The following is a 24,312-nucleotide window of genomic DNA, read 5'->3' as shown; positions in this document are numbered from 1 at the left end:
GGTTTCACCGTGTTAGCCAGAATGGTCTCCATCTCCTGACCTCATGATCTGCCCGCCTCAGCCTCCAAAAGTGCTGGGATTACAGGTGTGAGCCACCGTGCCTGGCTCAAACTTTACATTTTTAAAAAACGAGCTTTGACTTTAACATTTCCGAAATATCCATCATACGTCCCTTCAAACACACGGACGTTGTGTCCTGAGTGCACACCATAGTTGAAAGAGCTCTGTATCATTGGACAGTTAGCCGTTTCCAGTTTTCACTTTTGTAGCACTACATTCACTAATTTTCTGCTTGCGGATAAGTTCAGGACCTGGAAACCACTTTGATTTGACTTGATTTTACATGGAAATACCATCAAAAGGTCTAATTCCATCTTGGCAGTCATTAGTGGTGTCCCTAAATTGCGCCCTGTTTGTGAGGTCAGTTCTTGATTATATGTGTGTGATGTGAGGGTTTCTGCTTCCATGTTTTGATACCATTTAGCTGCTTTGCCTGCTGTCAGGAACACGCGACCTGCCTCTCCCACGCTGCGGGTGACCGGCTGAGTTTATTTGTACCTGGGTTTGCTCCTAAAGTAACCGAGACTCAGAGGAGACCTAGTTTATCCTAGGACTTATGGGCATTTCAGGTCTGTACTGGCGCCTGGTTTTCCTGAGTTCCCAGCTGAGATTTCAGGGGCTGCGCAGGCTAGAAGCATGCCACCGTTTCCATGGCAGCCAAAGCGTCCTTCGGACCTTGGCGCACACACCAGGTCAGTGCTTGAGCGTTTGGGAAGAAGGGCACACCCCTCATTGCCTCTTAATTAAAACTCCAAAAGCCTAGTCAGCTGATTGTGCAAATCAAGGAGACTATATATAGTCAAGAAGGGAGATGAGCAAAACTTGGTTCTAACAGAAGCTCAGTGGTGCAGGGAATATTTCCTTTTGGGGGCAGCGTGTCCTTGTTTTCATGTGATTCCCTCTTAAATGAGCTTTTCTCGCGTGTTTGCTACGTGTCGGATACTGCATCTTCTTCCTGTTGATATTTAGGTAACAGTTTGTTTTAGTAGAAGATGAAGAGGGATTCTGTTTAAAAAGGTGTCTTATTTCAAATCGTAACAACTTAACCCTTAAATTTTAGAAAGTGGAGTAGTAATTTGATTCGATGCAGTGTTAAGGAGTATTTACTATCTGTAAATTGTCACTAGCCTTTGCCTGTTTACACTGTTGTTTACTTTCCGTCTGGTGTTGTGGAGGGAAGGGGGAAAGCTTGGGGTCGTGTTGGAACTCAGCTCCAGGCAGCCCTGGCGGGGAGGCTGTTTGACCGACGTGCCTAGGACACCACCACTGAGGGGCAGCGGGCAGAGGGTATAGCAGGAGTGGGGTTGAGGGCCTGAGGCTTGCAGGGGCCATGTGGCAAGGGCCCTGTGGTTGGGCTGGGCTGGCAGGCTCTCCGGAAGGGATTGGGGAGCCAGGTGGGACCCCATGAGATGAGGAATGGCTGGTCTGACTCGGTGTTGTAAGAGACCACCCTGTTCACAGTATTGAGAGCGGGCACTGAGGGTAAGGGTGGAAGCTGTGAAACCAGTCATGACTCTCCTGTGGTAGCCCGGGCGGGAGATGCACTGGCGTGGAAGTGGAGGAAATGGTAGGAGGGGAGGTTCTGGGTGCACTGGGAGGCAGAGCCCAGTCTGCGAGATCAGCCGTAGCACGTGAGCTGGTAAACACCTCACACATTACTTTCTGTTCAGGTTTTGGCTTTAGTGTATTTTGGGGACTGTCCTGACCTGCGTCAGTAGGCTTCATAATCATGATTCTATGAATTTCTGATTAGAATATGGCAACCAAGAAGACTGCATTTCCTGTCTTTGTATAGTTCTTGAAGATCAGGAAGGTCAATGAAAATAAAAATTTTTGAGACCCTTTCAGCTCAGCCTGCGTGTTGGGTGCACACGTGAGTGCATGTGTGTGTACCCAGGTGTGTGTTGCACACGCAGCTGTGAGTGCATGTGCGCAGGTGTGTTACGTGGGTGTGAGTGCATGTGTGTACGCAGGTGTGTGAGTGCATGTGTGTACGCAGGTGTGTTGCGTGCACACGTGTATGAGTGCATCTGTGCAGTGTGTTGCACATTTTGTGTGCATGTGTGTGTACACAGGTGTGTTGCACATGCGGGTTTGAGTGCGTGTGTTGTGTGCACACGTGTGTGAGTGCATGTGTGTACGCAGGTATGTGTTGCATGCACGAGTGTGAGTGCAGGTGTGTGTTGCACACGCGGGTGTGTGCATGTGTGTATGAAGGTGTGTGTTGCATGCACACGTGTGTGAGTGCATGTGTGTGCAGGTGTGTGGCACACGTGTGCGTGCATGTGTGTACACAGGTGTGTTGCGTGCACACGTGTGTGAGTGCATGTGTGCACGCAGGTGTGTTGCACACGTGTGTGAGTGCGTGTGTGTACACAGGTGTGTTGCACACATGGGTGTGAGTGCGTGTGTACATAGATGTGTGTTGCATGCACGGGTGAGAGTGCATGTGTGTATGCAGGTGTGTGTGGCACACGGTGTGAGTACATGTGTATGCAGGTGTGTGTTGCGTGCACAGGTGTGTAATTGCAGGTGTGTGTACAGAGGTATGTGTTGCACATGTGGATGTGAGTGCATGTGTGTGTACAGGTGTGTGTTGCACACGCAAGTGTGAGTGCATGTGTGTACACGCAGGTGTGTGTTGCGTGCATGTGAGTGCATGTGTGTGTCTACGCAAGTGTGTTGCACATGCAGATGTGAGTGCATGTGTGTGCATGCAGGTGTGTGTTGCATGCACGTGTGTGAGTGCATGTGTGTGTTGCGTGCACACTTGTGTATATACACTCAGTGTCTGTCCTGTGCTCTGTCGGTGTTGGGGTGGTGTCAGGAAGAGTATTGGTGAACTGCGGCCTCCCCCCACACCCACGACCATATCAGCAAGCGTGGCTCCCCACCCCTGCCAGTTGATTAGGGGATAGAACAGTGTCTAGTGGAGAAAAACTGAGCTTTCCTGGCCCATTCTGAAATGGGGTCAGGAAGGGGATCAGGAGGGGGATTACCCTGCTGCCTGCTCCCACTGGATCCACCCACACAGCCTCTCGAGGTAGGGGCAGGCACCCCGTTGTCCAGCTGTGTGTGGCCTTTCTGAATGACGTGGTTCTTGGGCATCTGAGCCAGTTGCCAGACGTGCCCTGCCTCACAGGTCCTGGGAGTTCCTGGTAGGATCCCACAGCTGTTGGTAAGTCTGAGGTTTGCCTTTGCAGATGGAAAAATGGCTTCCAGAATTGAGTGTGGTGCCAGCCAGGAGAGCCCAGGAGTTGTGAGGTGATGCTCTAGCCTGTGGGGCAGGGGCCTTGCCACCAGCATCCTGCAGTTGGCTGTGACTTCACCAGCAGGAAGGTCATCTTCTCCAGGAAGTCTTTGGGCGCTCTTCTAGTGAGCTCAGTTGCCAGTGGATTTCTTAGCTATAATGTGTGGGGTTAGCCCCGTGTGCTGGGCTCCGGAGGGGTGCGAGCGTTCTGCCTCGTCAGTGACTACGAGAACAGCGTTATTGGTGTCAGAGCCTTTGTGGGAACAGCGCCGTTGTGGGTCCTTTACTCCGGCTTGGCGTTAGCACGCAAGATGCTTCCTTTGCTCGTTTTCAGGTCCTTCTGCGTCCTTGTCTTGCCAGGCCATGCCCTCTGCCTGCCCCTGGGGTCAGGAGTCTTGCAGTGGCTGGGGAGACACAAGCACAAGACTGACTAGACAGGGAGATACGAGTTGGTCGAGCTGGTGCTGGGGCCGTGGGGACCCAGAGGGAGTCCACCTGTTGTCACGGGGCCCAGGGAGCCCCGTGGGCCGGAGGAAGGGCCTTTTGGTATGTACAGTTTACTGTTAAGAAAGCAGGCCCAGCAGAGGAAAGTGAGCTTGCACCAGGCCTCCAGGAGGTCTGGGCGAGTCTGTGAGGTCACGCTGGCATCAGACACGGGACAGAGGCTCTGTCACCCAAGTTGGAGTGCAGCGATGCAATCTTGGCTCACTGTAGCCTCCACCTCCTTGTCTCAAGCGGTTCTCCCACCTTGGTTTCCTGAGTAGCTGGGACTACAGCTGTGTGCCACCAGACCTGGCTAATTTTTTTCTTTTTTTTTTTGGTAGAGATGGGGTTTTGCCATGTTGCCCAGGCTGGTCTGGAACTCCTGAGCTCAGGCGATTCTCCTGCCTCAGCCTCCCAAAGTGTTGGGATTACAGGCGTGAGCTACTGCACCTAGCCTGTTTGTTTAATGCATTTATTTATGTAGAGATGGGTTCTTGCTATGTTGCCCAGGGTGGTCTTAAACTCCTGATTCCAAGCAATCCTCCTTCTTCAGCCTCCCAAAGTGCTGGGATTGTAGTGGTAAGCCACCACACCCTGGTTTTCTTTATTAATGGAGTAATTGTGGGTTGGCCTGGTCTTCTGCCTTTTGCACTTAGGGATTTATTTCTTTTAAAGACCATCTGGGTGCCTGCGCTGGGTGTGTGCTGGACCCAGAGGTAGTCCAAGCGCACTGTGCCCTCAGAATCTGTGGGGCAGGAGGCAAGGTCTGCAAGCAGGCTTGAAAAGGGGCAGGGGTCTATAGGAGGCGGGAGGAACCAGGGCACTGTCTGGGCCTTGGGCCAGGCCACCCCGTATGGTCAGCAGAGAAGTGCGGAGGAAGACATGCTCAGGGCATGGGCACTGGGCTGCTTCTGCTGTGGGGATGCTAGCCATAGACATGCTGTGGCCATACGGTGTCCACTCACTCCCGGGGGCCCTTCCAGATTTTCCTCGATTCAGTTTCTTCATGCTTAGGGTATTTTATAAAGACACACATACACATACACACGCATAAATGTATAGACACAGACATACACACAGATATAGATCCAGAGATGCAGAGACAGACACACATGGACACACACATTCACATACCCAAACAGACTTAACACACACACACATACACATACCCACACAGACTTAACGCACACAGGCACACAGAGGCAGACACACAGACACACCCACACCCCCCCGACACGGACACATAGGTATTGACACACAGACAAACCCACACATACACCCACACACACAGACACATAGGCAGACATCGACACACACCCACCACACACACACACACCCCCCACATACACAGACACCTAGGCAGACATCGACACACAGACACACACACACCCAACGCATACAGACACATAGGCAGACGTCGACACACACACACACACCTGGCCTCTGCCCACTCCCCTGTGCCGCAGGAGGTTCACAGCACGCTCTGATTGAAAGGAGAGCAGAGAAGAAGGATGTGTGGTCTGCTGTGCGTCCTTTTTGGTTTCTGAAGTGCCCTGACTTGTGGCACAAAACACACAAAGAGGGTTATCAGAAGATGTAAGGCACAATTAAGCTTTAGATCATTCATCTCTAGAGTGTTGGGGTGTTGTTCTAACTGGGATACTCTGAGGGTAAAAGGGGGGACATCGTAGCCGCCCCACCAGGGTGCCAGCGCAGCCTGGAGCTGTTGCGTGAAGCAGAGCTCGTGACGTCCCCTCTGCAGCCTGTGACTCAGGAGTGGCCGCAGTGCAGACTCTTGGTCTCTGATCCAGTGAGTCTGGGGGGAGCCCCAGAACTTGCAGTTAGGGAAGCCCCTCGACACTGGTCCACATGAGGCGCCTAGTGTTTGGAGGACGCCAGATGTCACATGGCCTCATTGAAACTGGTATTAACTTTGTATTTCTTTAGCCCACGTGTCTTGGGCTAGAGGCTCCTTGTGTGATTAGAGGCCGCCAAGCTGGGTTTCTACAAGCGATGCATAGCACACCTGGAGATGGGCGCCTCTGCGATTGGGCATTTTCAGGTGCAAGCAGGTGGCACAGAAAGCTTCCCCAAGTGCACGGCGGTCAGCATGGATGCCCCTTAATTCCTTTCTCATGAAGGGTTTTGGTTTCTTCCTAACCCTGGACAACGGGGGATTATCAGGAGTTTTTGATTGCCTTATTTAGTTATGTAAATATAAGGACACAACATTGAAAATCAACAAATGTTACTTTCTAGAACAGTTTTAGGTTCACAACAAAATTGAGAGGAAGATAACAGATTTCCCGTATGCCCCTGCCCCCACTCCCAGCCTCCCCCAGTGTCCATGTCGCCGACCAGAGTGGGACATTGATTACGGTGGATGAGCCTGCAGTGGCATGTCTCTGTCACCCCAGTGTGGAGGTCATGTCAGGGTCTCCACTCTGGGCGCTGTAGTTCCAGTAGGTTGGCAAATGCATAGTGACATGTGTCTGCCATTAGAGTGCCATACAGAGTCGTTCCACTGCCCCGACACCCTCCTCGGCCTCTCTTCCTCCCCAGGCCCTGGTCACCGCTGCTTCTTTTACTGTGTCCTTAATTTTGCCTCTTCCAGAAAGTCAGCTGGTTGGAATCGTGCAGTTGGAAAAGCCGTTTCAGAGTGCCTTCTTTCCCTTAGAAACGCGCATTCAAGGTGCTCGCACATCTTTTCATGCGTGGCTTCAGAGCTCATTTCCGTTTAGCGGTGAATGACATTCCATCGTCTGGATGTTCCACGGTTTATTCAGTCACCTGTGCAAGGACGTCTTGGGTGCTTCCAAGTTTTGGTGATGATGGATCAAGTGGCTGTCACATCTGAGCACAGGTTTTTGTGTGGACGTCAGTTCTCCGCTCTGTTTGGTAAATACCAAGGAACTTGGTTGCTGGATGGCATGGTTGAAAGTATGTTTGGTTTTGTGAAAAGTGGGCACAGTGTCTTTTGGAGTGGTTGTGGCAATTCACACTTCTGCCAGCAGTGAGTGAGTGCTCCTGCGCCACATCCTCTCCTGCGTTTGCTGTTGTCGGTTGCTCCAAGCCTTGGCCGTTCTGATAGGTGTGTGGTGGCACCGCAGCTGCAGCCGCTTGAGGACCTTGGTGTGGAGCGTCTTTCCATGTGCTCCTCTGCTGTCCAGGAACTTTGGACATACAGTCCATCTTTAAGCTGGGGGCTGTGCATACTTTGGTAATTGTTTGGTAGACTTGTTAATTTGGTTATATTCTTTTTTTTGGTCCATTCTCACTCAGACAACAAAATAATTAGATTGTAAACTGAAAATATAAGAATGAATAGCGTTAATTAGATGGGAAGGGACACATCTTTGTCCCTTTGTATCATCTTTGGTGAGGTGTCTTCAGACTTCTTGTCATCTTTTCCCTCACATAGCAAAAGATCATTTATTGGCTCTTGTTCTTCCAGCTCTTTGCTTTGAAATTGAGCATACACTACTCTGTAAGCCTCAAAATCCAACACATCATGTGCATCATACTTTCTATAATGAGAATCCATCTTACACAGTGTAAAGCTACTGCACTGCCTCGAAACTGCAATTCCCCGGCACTGTCCAGCATCATCAAGTAGTCAGAACATTCTTGCCCGCACAGGGCTTCTGTGAACTCTGCAGACACGCATGTGCACAGTCGCACGCTCACTGGTAAGCCTGCCTCCCTCCCACAGCATCTCCACTCCAGTGCATGAGCCTGGACTGTCGCACTGTATAACCATGCAGGCCCCGCGGGACGCAGCAGCAGGTGGTCTGCAGGCTTCCCAGAGCTGCTGCCCTGGCATCATTCCTGAAGGACAGCAGTGAAGCTGCTGAGGCCAAGGGAAGGCCAGAGTCCAAGGAAGGCTGGGGAAGTGTCACCAACGTCTCCTGGCTTGTGGTGAATGCGGCACTTGCTTTATGTGCACACCGATCTGGCCGTTCACAGGCAGGTCACCTACCCCGTTCTGCCAGCCCCCACAGTTCAGGGGCCTGCCCACCGCTGTCCTGGGGTTCCCTTGCTGCGTCGTGTTGCTTGACTACATGCCTACTCCGAGTCCAGCATAGCTCAAGACAGCTTGCCAGGCCAGGGTACCATAAATTGTGAGAAAATTAATATTTCATTTCCTTCATTCCAATATCTTAATGGTAGAGTGATGGCGAACATTTGTGGGAATACGGCACTTCAATATCTGGGCCCTCTTGTTAGGTCTGTTTTGGAAATTTCCGCCCTTCTAGCACACACTGCTGCCAGTCTGTGCCACTCTGAATGCCCCACACTTCCCGCCCAGCCAGGCATGTGCCAAAGACACGGGGGCAGGAACTTGTAGAAGCACTCATTTTCTTTTCGTTGAGTTTTAAGGACTCTTTGTATGTTTTGGATGCCAGTCTTTTATCAGATAGTGTCTTTTGCAAATACTTCCACCCCATTTGTGGCTTGTCATCATCTCTTGACACACACTGGTTTTGTGTTGGAAGTCAGTGGGATTTCTCACAAGCTTTTCAGGAAATAGCCTTAGAAGCAGAATTGCCAGTGCTGCTTTTAGTGTTCCTCTCCGTGGCCATCTGGAGAGGCAGGAAGACACGTGCCGGCCGTGACTGGGGGAACTGTATTGGTGAAGATTGAACAGGGCCGTCGGAGGCTGATGGTAGTAGTGGGTTTGTCTGACTCTGGGTGCCCCTACTCGTGCCTGTTTCTAGGTGGTGGGTGCAGAAAACACACTGCTGTTCCGTGAGCTGGCCCCCATCAGCACGTGCCGCCCCCAGGCCGTGCCGCACCCCACGGTATCAGGCCCATGCGTGCGTGTACATGCACTTCATGTGTAGGGGCTGTGAAAGGAGCAGCACACGTTTGTGGCCACCGTGCGGACGTGTGTTGTCCGGACTCGCTAGACCACTTCTCGGGAAGCGTGGCTCATGGAATTCTCCTGTCGCTGTTGAACGCTGGGACTGTGCTGTAGATCTGAAAGTTTGACCCAAGCTTGAGGTATGGGTCAGCAGCAACTCTCCAGTTACCTTTTTGGTGAAATGTAAGTTGACAGCCAGCTTTTCCACTCAGCAAATTGTAGGAAGTCATGTGTTTTGGCATCAGTTACCCTTAAATTAGAAACAGGACAATAGAGGAAGTTGTTGATTGGAACAATTGTAGTTTCGCTTGTCTGAGTGCATCTGCGAATCATAACAAAATTGTTGTCACCAATTGCCCCGACGATCGCTGGAACAGGCTCCAAAGGGAAGCTTGCTTTTCTATGCTATGGAAAATCTGCCCGAAAAGTTGCACTGTTCTTTTGAACGTAAGATACCAGAACAGGTTACAACTTAACTTTTGAGCTTGTCTGCATTTAAAGCAGCTGAGGCGGCGGCGGCTCTCGGGGGTATAGGATTGCCTGTGCTCAGGGGAAGGAGGAGCGTGGCGTCATGCCTCGGTCGGGCGTTTTCAGCTCTGTACTAGAGAAGAATCATTTTCCTGTGTTCAGATAATGCTCTTGTGCTTATAGAAAATAGTGTCCTTACAGAAAACAATTTGCTTGCTCTAAGAAAGTGACCTCACGGCTGTAGTTTGCTGGGTGTTGGACTGGTTTTATGGTATCTGATTGCCCCCGCTCAGTGTGAGAAACGCCCTGTGCTGGTGCCTGGCCCCTCCCTGCACACTCCTCCCTTCTCTTCTCAGAGCTGCTTTCCTTTCATTTCTTGTGAGGCCCTAGAGATGAAGTGACTGGGGGAGGCCATGAAGGGAAGGATTTCAAACTGCCTCAGAGGCTTCGTGTTCAAGAAATACGCACCACATGGGCCCTTGTTCCAATCCCAGTGAGGGCTGTGGGTGAGGAGGACCAGAGAGCCTCGAGGTATCCACTGCTGTCTCTCAAGAAATGGACCATCACATCCAAACACGTGTGCATGAACTTTGGAAATACAGTCCATCTTTAAGCTGAGGGCTGTGCATACTTTGGTAATTGTTTGGTAGACTTGTTAATTTGGTTATATTCTTTTTTTTGTCCATTCTCGCTCAGACAACAAAAGAATTAGATTGTAAACTGAAAATATAAGAATGAATAGCGTTAATTAGATGGGAGGGGACACAGAGGCCTTTCCAGCATGATAGACGGGTTCCGTCTTGATAGGAATGTGTTGAAACTGTCTGAGTAGTACATTCTCACTGCATGTAAGTTATACCTGACTTCATAAACAACACTTACCAGCTGTCATGATCTAGCCAGTTAGAGAACATAAGGGCAGAGGAAATCCCATTTGCAGTGACCATGACAAAGGTTAATTAGGAGAAAACGTGGAAAACCGTGGAAGGGCTGCTTTTAAGTTCTCCCCGAAGGCGCTAGGGTGGACGTGGACAGGTGCAGGAGTGCTCTTGTTCTTGGAGAGAACAACTCAGCAGCCTGAGGATATCGGCTCCCCCCAGGCTAGTTTATAACATTAATGGAATCTCAATAAAAATACTAACAAAGACTTTTTTCCCAGAGCGAATCAGTCTGTTCTTAAAGTTCATAAAGTTCGTGTGCTCATGAAGTTCTTGGCAATAAACATGAGAGAATTACTAGGACAGCGCTGATGGGGAAGAAGCAGCAACATCAGGACCCTCCCCTCCTCCAGCAGAGGTCGAGATGTCCCGACAGCCTCTCTGCCTCCCGCAGCTAGGTAGACAGGCACACGGGTGGGACAGATTGCAGCCTTGAGAAACAGAGACGTCGACGTTTGGTGTGTGACAAAAGAGCAGTCTCAGGGCTGGCAGTGGACTCTCAGATCAATCATACTGCGACACCCAGAGGGCCGCTGGGAGACGCGAAGTGGCTCCTAACTCACACCACACTCGAGCATATGGATCTGAGGCCTCACGGGGACCCACATAGTTTCCACTGGGAGCTGTCATCTGGGTTGAACATTCAGTAGCCTGCTACATGGATTTCCTGACCAAGACATGCTCTTGTGTTCTTAAACGTATCAGAATTTGCTGGTACCTTTCCCATGGGCTGCGGGCCCAGTAACCTGTCCTTCAGCCTTGGCCCTTTAACTGAAGAAATGCTCATGCTGGTTCTTCCAGCACCAACCCAGAGGCCACCAGCTCTCCTTTCAGAGTGGCCAGTGCTGGGGCCGGGTCACCATGGCCTTCCCTGTGTGCTGTCCCCTGCAGTTCCACCCGCTAGATCTTTCGGTATTGACTAGTTGATATGACCTTTAATTTTCTTTCCTTCCTTCCTTCCTTCCTTCCTTCCTTCCTTCCTTCCTTCCTTCTTTCCTTCCTTCCTTCCTTCTTCCTTCCTTCCTTCCTTCTTTCCTTCCTTTTTCTTTCTTTCTCTCTTTCTCTCTTTCTCTCTCTTTCTCTCTCCCTTTCTCTCTTTCTTTCTTTTTTTGTTATTATCATTATTATTATTTTTTGAGACAACAGTGTTGCTCTGTCGCCCAGGCTGGAGTACAGGGGCGCAGTTTCGGCTCACTGCAACCTCTGCCTCCTGGGTCAAGCGATTCTCCTGTTTCAGCCTCCCCAGTAGCTGAGATTACAGGCACATGCTACCATGCCCAGCTGATTTTTTTTTTTTTTTTTTTTAAGTAGAGACGGGGTTTCACCATGCTGACCAGGATGGTCTTGATCTCCTGATCTCGTGATCCACCTGCCTCAGCCTCCCAAAGTGCTGGAATTACAGGCGTGAGTCACTGCGCCCGGCCATGACCCTTGATTCTAAGTACAACACTTAAACTTTATTTTTAAATTATTTCCTGACTTCTCCTAAAATGCTTACAGAATCCCCAGGGCTTTGCAGAAATAAAATGTTTGGAAGCACCAGCTGCACCAGGTGGTATCCTGCTGTGAGCTGTTGGGTGTTGTCTTCAAGATGCTCACCTTGAAAACTGGGTTAGTCCAATGGGTGCGTATCCTTGAGGAAATTAAGGTTGGTTAACATGAGGTGATGTTGTTGTAGTGGTTAATTGAACCTTGTTAAGATTACTGTTTGGACAGTTGCCTCAACTTTGCCTGCTTTTAGAAGCTCGGAAGCTTGCATTGGTGTTGACACCCTAGGTTGATGACGTTCCTTAGATAAGTTCATGAAGGTGTGAGACATTTGGTAGATTTTTGTACTTACTGCTGCTTTAAAGTCAAGATGTCTAAAGATATTTGTTGTTTTCATCAATATAGATGCCAGTGAAGTCACCTGTGTAAAATCCATGTACCGTGCCCCTGCCTCTGTCCTGCTTGAGGAAGGCAAGCCAGCTGTGTTCATGCGTAGGCTACTTGTGTAACAGGTGACACCCGTGCCATGCTCATGCTGTTTCATGAGGACTTCAGGGAGGCATGAGCCGGTGGCTGGTCACTCGGAGCACCTGGGTATATGACTTGAGCTTATAAAATAGTTTCCTTAGAGACTGGTGGGGTGGGGAGTGGTTTTCCAGTGCAGACACCCCATAGTACCTATCAGCTGATCAGCCTTATTCATTCATTCGCTTCATTTGTTCATTTAACAAGCCTCATTGAGCTCTTGCTGTGTGGCTAGAAATGGTGCATATGGAAGGGAAAGCCCAGGTTCAAGAAGCATGGACATTGCCCACTGGGGACTGATGCTGGGAGATCTGGGGACAGATGAAAGCGGGGGATGGGGGGGTCTCTTGAGGGGGCTTCTCTCACTGCCTGGCAGGGTTTGGCCATCCACCAGTAGCCGTCATAATCCTTTGTGCAAGATGGGGATCACCCATTCTAAAGGGGTCCAGTGAGCCCTGAGAAGAGGCTCTCAAACTGGGGTGGTTGAGCTGAAGGTGGGAAGGGCAAGAGGTGGAGATGCATGGCCAGTGGCATGGGCAGAGCCAGGCTCAGGGGAGAGACAGAAGGGAGCAGGCTGGCGGAGAGGCAGCCTGCTCCAAAGGGTGATCCCTCGACCGATGGGCAGCACTGCCCAGGCATGGTTCTAGAGCTAGGGGGCCTGATGTGGGGCCTGGGTGCACGGCTGAACGTGCAGCGCCGTCACTGGCAGGCTGGGTCAGCAGTCCCCCAAGGTGTGAGGCCATCTTGCTGGCCCCTCAGCCTGCTGAGCAGTATGTCTGGCGGCTTGCCCTGACTGTAGCCATGCAGATGCTCTGGCGGTGTGAGCTAGACGCCTTTCCCACCCAGCTGCTGGTCTCCCTCCTTTTCATCTTCTCTTTGGAAGGTCAATTTTACACCAGTTGTTAGAAGTTTGGTAGGAAAGCCCCAACATTTCAGAGGAACTCCAGTGAGGTAGCTGACTTTCCATGTCAAGGGAGCCACTCCTGCACCACTCTGTCCTTCTGTGGACTTGCGACTCTGTTACTAAGAACACAGGGCCTCTACTCCCTGAAGGCTTAGTTTTGTGAAATCCTCAGCTATTCCCAGGTAAAAGACATCTTGTTTTAGAATCTGTTTAAAAAAAAAGAAGACAAGGTCTCACTGTGTCTCGCAGACTGGAGTGCAGTGACACAATGGTACCTTACTTCAGCCTTGAACTCCTGGGCTCAAACAATCCTCCTGCCTCAGTCTGCTGAGTAGATGGGCTGTAGGCACATGCCATCATATCTGGCTAATTAAAAATAATAATAATAATAATTATTATTATTATTATAGAGATGGAGTCTTGCTGTGTTGCCCAGGCTGGTCTTCAACTCCTGGGCTCAAGTGATCCTCCTGCCTCAGCCTCTAGAGTAGCTGGGATCACAGGTATGCACCACCATGCTAATCTTTGAAAAAAGGGTCTGACTCTGTTGCACAGGCCGAATGAATCTTCAGCTGATCCCTAAGACCTTTTGGTGGCCATCCCTGTGGCCCCAAGGTTGGAGTCCATGCTCCACGCGAGAGGCCGATGGTTGCCTGGGGCTTTTCTGTGTGGCTCATCAGTGATTCTTACGCAACCTGCTCTTTGCAGACAAGGTGCTGAGAAATACCACTGGCTGGGGCGCAGCTGAGCCGCCTGGGAAAGGAATGGCCTGCAGCGTTGCTGCCCACACTCCTGGCCTCGGGTCGTCTCGGCCCACGGGAGTGTGTTCCGTGTGTTTTCCAGTTCTGCTTTAAGTCAGGACTAGACCGTTTAGGTGGCACAGAGCAGAGTGAGGCTGAGGGGTGCGGAAGCCAAGCAGGGCTCCACTGTTGCCTTCTTTCCTGTTAAACAGAGAGACTCGGGCGACTTCCTGACCCTAGGCCAGGCCGGAGGGCAGCAAACTGACCTGGGGGCCAGAGATAGTGCAGAGCTGGGATTTATAAGAATGACCAGCAAGCTAAGAATGGGTGTTGTGTTTTTAAAGGATTGTTTAAAAAAAAGAAGAAGAAACAAGAAAGGAGAATGTGCAACAGAGACCGTCTGTGGCCCGAAATCCCCGCAATGTTCATCATCCAGCTTTACAGAGAAAGCTTCAGTGTCTGGTCTTGATGATGGACTCAGAATGGAATAATCAAGGGTTGAAGCATTTTTAAAGAAAACCTTTTTCCTATTTAGTAATAACGCTAGAACAGAGTGTCTCCCTTTGGTGCTGTTGACATTCTGGGCCGGGGCCTTCTCTGCTGGAGGCTGTTCTGTGCACTGTGGTGAGTTGAGCAGCATCCCTGGTCTCCGCCTGTAAGACGTCAGTACTGTCCCCTCCTCCCCCTGTTGTCGCAATCAGAGAAGTCTCGAGTCGTTGCCAAGTGTCCCTGGAGGGTGCAGAGTTGCCCCGGGTTGAGAATCGCTACCTTCGAATAATTCATATATTACTTTATTACAGACATTTATTGCTTAACTGTTGGCTCTTACTGAAACGACTGTTAGGGACAGAGACTTCCTCACTTCAGGCACAAGTCTCTGAGGACACCGCAATGGGACAAAGGACCGATTGAGCAGAAGTGCAGGATCTGATGTTTATAATTAAGTCATTAGGATTTCTTAGAAAACTAATTGCTTTTGTTCCTTCCCAAAACCCAGCTGATGTGTTCAGTCTTTGCAGACGTGTCTGGGTGTTATTTCTTCTCACAAAAATGACTCCTCTTACCTGCTGGAAGAAAGCAGTTACAATCATTGACCCTATTCTGGTACAAGATTGACAGACTGAAAACAGGGAAAATCGTGACATTTTCTGTTAGGAATGATTCCAAAAAGGTGGGGGCGGAACAAGAATAGCAGAATGTTGGTCCTTGTTAAACCTGATGGTTTCTTATTACTATTCTGTTTACTTTGTGTATGTTAGAAATAGTTCTGGCCGGGCGTAGTGGCCCACACCTGTAATCCCAGCACTTTGGGAGGAAGAGGCAGGTGGATCACGAGGTCAGGAGATCGAGACCATCCTGGCCAACATGGTGAAACCCCGTCTCTACTAAAAATACAAAAATTAGCCGGGTGTGGTGGCGGGTGCCTGTAATCCCAGCTACTCGGGAGGCTGAGGTGGCAGAACCGCTTGAACCCGGGAGGCAGAGGGTGCAGTGAGCTGAGATCGCGCCACCGCACTCCAGCCGGGGCGACAGAGCGAGACTGTCTCAAAAAAAAAAAAGTTCCATGACAGAGTTTTTTGAAAAAATATTGCGGTGAGGTGACAGTTTGGAAACTCTTGTTTTAATTGAGGTGTTTCTATGGTAGAGGACATTTGGCAAACTTGAAAGAATTCTCAGATAAGGGCTGTCGTGTGGAATTGCAGCGACGTTCGGGGGACGCAAGAAGCGAACACATAGGTAGCGCCGCTTGAGCCTTTGGTTCTGAAGGAATTATAGGCATTCTGGTTTCCACTGCAGCGTGAAAGAAGATGTAGGGAAAAGCTGGAACGGAAGAGCCAGGCGCACGGCTTCCTTAGGTGCTGTACGGAACCTCCCGTACAGAGAGCCCTCTGCCTCCTGGGGCCCCTGCGCCGGGGACCCACCTTCTCCATCGAGGCTGCGTGAGAGAGGAGCCAAGTGAAGACGGCACCTCGAGGTTTCTGGTCTCTGGGGAGAAAGAGGGGAGCTAATTAAGATCACCTTTGGTTCGGTGGAAATTAATGAGAAATACTTTTATTGAAACCAGTTATTGGAAAAATTTTCAGTAAGATATTGGCCCATAGACCGGGTGCAGTGGCTCATGCCTGAAATCCCAGCACTTTGGGAGGCTGAGGCAGGTGGATCTCGGGGTCAGGAAATCGAGACCATCCTGGCAAACACAGTAAAATCTCATCTCTACTAAAAATACAAAAAAATTAGCTGGATGTGGTGGCGGGTGCCTGTAGTCCCAGCTACTCGGGAGGCTGAGGCAGGAGAATGGCGTGAACCCGGGAGGCAGAGCTTGCAGTGAGCCGAGATCGCGCCACTGCACTCCAGCCTGGGAGACAGAGCGAGACTCTGTCTCAAAAAATTAAAAAATAAAAAAAAAAGATACTGGCCCATAGACCTACCTTAATATAACCTTGAACACCATTTAGGTATGTTTTCAGGAGCTCTTTCTGGCACTTCAATTGAACTGAACCCCGTGTCTGGAGACCTAACTCCAGAAGTTCTGAAATTGGGGTGTTCCACATCCCCGATCTTATCTTACCTGCGGAGAGACTGACCTCATTTCCTCAAACATTTCCAAGCAGCATTTCCAGTCGGCTTATTTTTGCTTTATTGTATGTGTTTGTCCTGGTGGAGAATGTGTCACCAAGCTGGGTTTGTCACTGGAGGCAGGGTGGTGGAAACCCGAGGGTTGGGGTGATAGGATTCCACAGACCCTGGCAAAGCTGCATGTGGCTTGGGAGCCTCTGACTCCGTAGGTACCATAGTCAGAGTTTGGCACATGCATGCCTTTTTTTCTGAAGAGAAGGTCTGTAATTTCATTTTATTACCAAGAGGTTTTATAACCTAAAGGCCAATATCACAGGGTTCCAGGTGCCTTTGGGTAGATTTCAAACTCCCTGCTGGACAGAGAATCATGCTATCCTCATTCCATCCAGCCCCCTACTACTTTTAATTTTCTTTTTTTTTTTTTGAGACAGGGTCTCTGTCACCCAGACTGGAGTGCAGCGGTGCGATCTTGGCTCACTGCAACCTCCACCTCCCAGGTTCAAGTGATTCTCCTGCCTCAGTCTCTGGAGTAGCTGGTATTACAGGCGCCCGCCACCATGCCTGGCTAATTTTTATATTTTTAGTAGAGATGGGGTTTCGCCATGTTGCCCAAGCAGGTCTCGAGCTCCTGACCTCAGGTGATCCACCTGCCTCAGCCCCCCAAAGTGCTGGGATTACAGACGTGAGCCACCGTGCCCAGCCTGCTTTTTATTTTTCATTTCCATCTCTCCAGGCAGGGTCTAAAGTTTCCCTTTTTGGCTGGGCACAGTGGCTCAGGCTTGTAAATCCCAGTGCTTTGGGAGGCTGAGGCAGGGGAGATCGTTTGAGCTCAGGAGTTGGATACCAGCCTGGGCAATATAGTGGGGACCTTAGAAAAATTAGCTGGGTGTAGTGGTGCACACCTGTAGTCCCAGCTACTCGGGAGGATGAGGTGGGAGATCACTTGAGCTCAGGAGTTTGAGGCTGCACACTCCACACTCCAGCCTGGGCAACAGAGCGAGACCTGTCTCTAACAAATTAGACTTTTTTAAACAAAAGTTTAACCTTTTGATTCTCTTTTTCCTACCTTCCCCACTTTTCCCTTCACCTCCTTACTTCCCTCTCATGATATCTGCAACCAAAGGGCATCGCCAGCTGCCTCCAGCCTGCTGGAATAGTTACGTGCTGTGGTACACGGGGTGGACGATATTGTTACTGGCCAAAGAGCGAATATTTCTAGCGTTTTTCTCTGTCTGCTCTTTGATCCTGCTTTCCTTGATTGCCCCATCTTTGTCCTTCCCCAGGATTCACTCCCACATGAGAAAATGTTTTTTGAGAACATAGGTTTGGTTGTTTGCACGGACATACCCAGAGTGAGTGGCAGAGAGGCGTGTGATCTCGGGGCAGGTCCTTGGGGCAGGTCCTTGGGGCACGCAGCTTGCTCGGGGGTCAGGCGGCGCTCCACAGGGCCATCTGCTGGCCGCCCCTGACTCTGGCCGGGTTGTTTTCCTCTTTTGCAGATCATCCAGTCACTCGATGGGGATTACCAGCGGAACACCTGTTTGTGTCACCTTCCCACCTCTCTGTAGCAAGAAAATTCACTTCAGCACCTCTTCAGTAATAATGATGAAACTGGTATTAACTGAATGGCAATTATGGATTTTTAACTCTAATTCACAGTAAACCAGCAAGCCATATGTTTAAAATCCAACCAAAAATCGTTGTGTGTTGCTGCATGTCTCATACCATTGTGAGAAGTTGTGAGACACCCACCTGTGCAAAGAGGAATGTAAGTGTTACTTGCCCGAGGAACACAGCCGAAGCAGAAAGAGAAGACGTCTTATTTATCATTACAGATAGATGAAAGCATTATTTATATAGATAGAATATATACATAAATATATATATATTTTTGGTGGTAATGAAAATGGCTCCGCAGAATGCTGACCCGGAATCTATGCAAGTTCAAGAGTTATCCGTGCCCCTGCCGGACCCACAGAAAGCCGGAGGCGCAGAGGCTGAGAACTGCGAGACCATCAGCGAGGGGTCCATAGACCGAATCCCCGTGCGCCTGTGGGTGATGCACGGGGCGGTGATGTTTGGCAGGGAGTTCTGTTACGCCATGGAAACCGCTCTGGTCACACCAATACTGTTGCAGATTGGTAAGTCTCCTCCCTGTCTGCGCGCAGTGTAGGCTGAGCGGAGTGCTAGTGGACTGGGCGTGGCTCTGATCCTCCGGAGGTGGAGGATGGCATGTCCTGGAGAGCCCCGGTCACAGAAGTCTTGGTCTCCTCTCCCTTCAGCCTGCCCTGATGCTGGTTTTCTTCTCCTGTTTTTAGCCAGGTTTGGGGAGGAATGATCTTCGTATGTTGATGTTGAATTACAGTTTTGGCAAAGTAGCTGAGCATCTGGGACAGAATTGGCACTGATACGTACTGACTCTCAGCCAGGGCCCATCTCTCCCGCTGTCCCTGCCGGGGCACAGTGAACGATGCGCAAAGGGTGGGGTCGCCAGCACGGACAGTCACTGGCTGTGTCATGCAGGCGAATTTGGGAGACCCTCTGTGCCACACTCTGATTCTTTGTGTGTAAAATGATTGCAATCGCACACCAACCCGAAGAGGGTCCCGGGTGCGCTTAGAACAGTGCCTGGCTGTGGGAGACACTGAAAGATGCTATCATCTTATCATTCTTGCTGTTGACTTGAATCCAAGGTTATTGTGGACGGTAGATGGCTCAGTGACAGGCATTTCCAAAAGCATGAAAATTCACAGTCACATGCAGGTGGGCATGAAAACACGGAAATTCACAGACACGCAGGTGGGCATGAAAACACGGAAATTCACAGAGACACACGCAGGTGGGCATGAAAGCACAGAAATTCAGACACGTGCAGGTGAGCAGGAAAATACAGAAATTCACAGACACACTCAAGTGGGTGTGAAAACACGGAAATTCAGACACGTGCAGGTGGGCATGAAAACATGGAAATTCAGAGACACAGGTGGGCATGAAAACACGGAAATTCGGACTCACAGGTGGGCATGAAAGCATGGAAATTCAGACGCGCAGGTGGCCATCAAAATACGGAACTTCACAGAGGTGCGCAGGTGGGCATGAAAACATGGAAATTCACAGAGACACGCAGGTGGGCATGAAAACAACGGAAATTCACACACGCACAGGTGGGCGTGAAAACACAGAAATTCAGAGACACCCACAGGTAGGCATGAAAACACGGAAATTCACAGACACGCAGATGGGCATGAGAACACGGAAATTCACAGAGACACGCAGTTGTGTGTGAGAACATGGAAATTCAGACACGCAAGTGGGTGTGAGAACATGGAAATTCACAGACGCAGGTGAGTGTGAGAACACGGAAATTCACAGTGACACGCACAGGTGGGTGTGAGAACATGGAAATTCACAGACACACGCAGGTGAGTGTGAGAACACGGAAATTCACAGTGACACGCACAGGTGGGTGTGAGAACACGGAAATTCAGACACGCAGGTGGGTGTGAGAACACGGAAATTCACAGTGACACGCACAGGTGGGTGTGAGAACACGGAAATTCACAGACACACGCAGGTGGGTGTGAGAACACGGAAATTCACAGTGACACGCACAGGTGGGTGTGAGAACACGGAAATTCACAGTGACACGCACAGGTGGGTGTGAGAACACGAAAATTCACAAACATGCTCAGGTTGTGTTTCTTCCAGATTACTGGGCAAGAGAGCGGAGACCCTGTAGGGAGTCCCCACGGGGAGTATCTTGGGCCCAAAAAGTTTTGTCAGAATGTTTAGTTTTCCTTATGACCTAAGGAAGTTTTAAAATCTGCCATTTTCCAAACCCTTAGCCATATAAGGTGTCTGGGTAAGAGGCAGACAATTTAGAAGCATCAGTTTTATTCTAGAATTCCACGTGTTGCACAGTAAAGTATTTTTAAGCCTACTTATTTTGGTGGTTTTAGGGATGTTTGTTGGTACAAACATAATAAAGTGTTTCTTGTTCCGTGAGCGCTCACTCAGCCTCGCTGCAGTGCGGATCCCTTAGTTATGTGCACGGATCTGACTCCAGCATGAAATGGTAGCATTTTCTTCCACTGTGTGCGGGGCAGCCCTGCTGGCATCGGCACCGACTTCCCGTCACCCTGCCGTGGAGCTGATGCTCGTTATTACCGAAATCACAGGAGATACTGTGTCCATCCCTCGATCTTGTCACTTAATACATTAATGAAAAAGCACTCATCTTACTTTTCCAGTGCTTCCATTATTGCATTTCAGTGTGCTTTTCCGTTTGCAGTCCTGTGTCTTTTTTGATCTTTAAAAACCTTGTTTTGAGAAGGCTTCGTGAGAAGGCCAGAGGACCTGGGGCTCAGACAAGGTTAAAGGACTCTTTTCTGGAGGGTTGGGGAGTCGGACGTAGGGGACCGGGTTCAGGTCGCGCTTTTGTTCTCTCCTGTGTGTGTCACTCTGCATTGATTCTGCTTGTGCTCCCTGGGTGCTCATCTTATCCTAGGGCATGGAGGGTGGACAGGACCCACATCTGTGGGCCGGGGGGCTTCGCTCTGTGGCAGGAGGGCACTTCGAGAAAGAAAGTGACCCGACCAGTGAGGGAAAGAAGCGGGCTGGGCCAGTGTGGGAAGGCCTTTGTGGAGAACAGGGCAAGGGCTCTTGGGCATCCCATGCAAAGGCTGAGGGAGGGAGACCTGGATGTGTTCACGGAACTGAAGGACCACTTTTGCGACTAGACCTTAGCCAGGGAGAAGTTGGGTAGCAATTAATTTTACTAAACATTTATTTTGGCCCTTCAGTGTGTAAGGACTTGGCACTGAGGCAATTATGAAAGCATTGTCGTAACAAAGCTCAGGCGGTTGGAATTACGAATTGGGCACCATCCTTCCGTTTCCGGATAATGAGTTCTGGTCGTGGTGACATATACAAAATTTAGAACCTCTGGTTTCTGAGAATAAGTTGATATGATAAAGAGTCGTTAGTAACTGCTTTTCCCTAATTTTCTCTATGGCAGATGATGTGTATTGTGGCTTTAAAAACCTGAATGCTGCCCGGGCGCGGTAGCTCTAGCCTGTAATCCCAGCACTTTGGGAGGCCGAGATGGGCGGATCACAAGGTCAGGAGATCAAGACTATCCTGGCTAACCCTGTGAAATCCCGTCTCTACTAAAAAATACAAAAAACTAGCCGGGCGAGGTGGCGGGCGCCTATAGTCCCAGCTACTCGGGAGGCTGAGGCAGGAGAATGGCGGGAACCCGAAAAGCGGAGCTTGCAGTGAGCTGAGATCTGGCCACTGCACTCCAGTTTGGGCGACGGAGCGAGACTCCGTCTCAAAAAAAAAAAAAAAAAAAAAAAAACCTGAATGCTTCCACAGCACCTTGGAATTTTCATACTTTATAGATGGTGAGTCTCAGTTTCTCTACAGCTTAGCACATTGCATTGTTTGGTTTTGATTATTTGTTACATGAGACTTGTATAGATTTTAGAAAATTTCAGAGGACAAATACAGACGCTCCTCACCTTGCAGCAGGGCTACGTCCCAGTAAACCCATCGTTGAAAATACCTTAAGTTGAAAATGTATTTAACACACCTACCCCACCGCACGTAATAGCCCAGCCTCACCTTTCTTAACCATGCCCAGAACACTCACATCAGGCTGGGCACGCTGGCTCATGCCTGTAATCTCAACACTTTGGGAGGCCGAGGTGGGAGGATCACTTGAGCCCAGGAGTTCAAGACCAGCTAGGGCAACATAGTGAAACTCCGTGTCTACAAAAAATAAAAAATTAGCTGGGTGTGGTGGTGTACACCTGTAATCACAGCTATTCGGGAGGCTGAGGTGGGAGGATTGCTTGCACCTGGGAGATGGAGGCTGCAGTGAGCCATGATCATGCCACTGCACTCCAGCCTGAATGACAGAGTGAGACCCTGTCTCAAAAACAAAACAAAAAAGAACCACTCACACCAGCCTATAGTTGGGCAAAATCATGTAACACAGAGCTTATTTTATAATAAAGTGTTGAAGATCTCATGTAATTTATTGAATACTCAAAGTGAAAACCAGTGTGTATGAGGACTCAAAATATGGTTTCAAGTGAATGTGTATGGCTTTCACATTAACGTGAAGTTGAACAATCGTAGGTCCAGCAGTCGTAAGCCCAGGACCTGGGCTTACGTATGCACTTCGGTGTATGTACTTCCCTACACTATATATATATCTTAAAGGTAGCTTTCCGAAGTTGCAGAGGTGCCTGTTCCATATAAACCTCCAGAAATGCTGACTGAAATGGGAAGAGTTGTAATAAGTGGTTAGGCTGTGGCAAACTGACCCTAACCAGATGAAAGTAACCTTTATTGACCCTAAGCACTACATAGTTCATGTAAAACTGTAAGCCCTGGTCTGTGTTCAGCAAGAGAGTAGGAATTGTGAATAGAAGGTATTTTTACAGGTTGTAGGAACAGGGCTTTAATGAGTTTGTTCTTAGATGTGCTTAGATTGAGTCCAGACAACAAAAGGCCCAATTTATTTCTCAGAGTTTGACTGAAATTACACTTAAAAGGACAGCGTAGTGATCCAAGTTTTCCCTGATTGGAGTTGGAGTTTCTTTAAAAAGTTGTCTGCCGTCTGTACCCAGAGATTTGGAAATACTGTTCCCCCACTCTGGGCAGCTTGACAGTTGGCATGAGATGTCCACAGTGGTGTGGCTGTCGCCATTAGGACCTAGAATGTTTCCATCACCCCAAGGCTCCCAAATGCCCCCCACATCAGCCACTGCACTGCCCCCAGCCACCACCAACCTGCCTCTGTTGTCATGGTGCTGCCGGTTCTAGAATCGATGTAAATGGAATCACACAGCATACGGTCTGGCTCTTGTCACTTAGCATAATACTTTTCTGATAGATTCATCCATGTTACTGCATGAATCAGTACTTTGCCCCTTTTCAGTGCTGACTAGTGCTCCACTGAATGGACATGCCGTCATTTGTTTTCATCCATCAGGTGGTAGAGCTTTGGGTTGTGTCCATTTTGGAGGCTGTGATGATAAAGCTGCTGCGAACATTGACCTGCAAGGCCCTGTGTGGTTGTGTTTCATTTCTCATGAGTGAGTCACTGGGAGTGGCTTGCTGGCTCTGGTGCTTTCCAGGGCGTTGGTACCTCTTGCATTCCCACCACAGTATAGGAGAGTTCCCATTTCTCCACATCCTCGCCAGCACTTAGTGTTGTCAGTCTTTTTAAACTTCATTCATTGAAGTGAGTGTGAACCATATCTCACTGCAGCTTTAATTTGCATGTCTTTTTTTTTTTTTTTTTTAAGATGAGGTCTCACTCTATCACCCAGGCTGGAGTGCCATGGCACTATCACAGCTTACTGCAGCCATGACCTCCTGGGCCCAGCTGATTCTCCCACCTCAGCCTCCCAGGTAGCTGGGACTACAGGTGTGCACCACCACACCCATCTAATTTTTGTATTTTTTGTAGAGATGGGGTTTCACCATGTTGCCCAGGCTGCTTTCGAACTTCTGGGCGCAAGCCATCCGCCCACCTCAGCCTCACAAAGTGCTGTAATTACAGGTGTGAGCTACTGTACCTAGCCTGTTTATATATATATATATATATATTTTAATATATTTATATTTATATATTTATATATATTTTTATATTTATATATATTTATATATATATATTATATATATTTACGTATATACACTTACGCTTTATTGAGACGAGGTTTTGCTATGTCACCCAGGCCAGTCTTGAACTCTTGGACTTACGTGATCCTCCCACCGTGGTCTCCCAAAGTGCTAGGATTACAGGCATGAGCCACTTTTTTCTGTTTTGTTTTGTTTTGTTTTAACAGGGACTCTGTTTCCCAGGCTGAAATGCAGTGGTGTGATCACAGCTCTCTGCAGCCTCAACCTTCCTGGGCTCAAGTGATCCTTCCGCCTCAGCCTCCTGAGTAGCTTGGACTATAGGCACGCACCACCATACCTGGCTAATACTTTAAATTTTT

At 49.4% G+C, this 24,312-nt stretch overlaps 1 protein-coding gene across 3 annotated transcripts in view; it reads left to right on the top strand.

The window, feature by feature from the left end:
* The window catches only part of SLC45A4 (solute carrier family 45 member 4), a 100,546-nt gene that overhangs the window by 33,973 nt on the left and 42,261 nt on the right, over positions 1-24,312 (top strand). For 2 of the 3 annotated variants that reach the window (XM_033202206.1, XM_033202208.1), the window contains exon 2: positions 17,797-18,438. In XM_033202206.1, coding sequence (XP_033058097.1) covers positions 18,198-18,438 — 241 coding nt within the window. In that variant the 5' untranslated portion in view covers positions 17,797-18,197. Of the gene's footprint in view, positions 1-13,790; positions 14,345-17,796; positions 18,439-24,312 lie in introns of those variants that run through there. The other variant, XM_033202207.1, reaches the window with a different exon arrangement.

This window comes from Trachypithecus francoisi, unplaced genomic scaffold, assembly GCF_009764315.1.
Source record: "Trachypithecus francoisi isolate TF-2019V2 unplaced genomic scaffold, Tfra_2.0 Lachesis_group7, whole genome shotgun sequence".
In the NCBI taxonomy this organism is placed as follows: domain Eukaryota; kingdom Metazoa; phylum Chordata; class Mammalia; order Primates; family Cercopithecidae; genus Trachypithecus; species Trachypithecus francoisi.
Note: the sequence above shows the minus strand (reverse complement) of the source record. Positions and strands in the feature narration are given on the sequence as shown.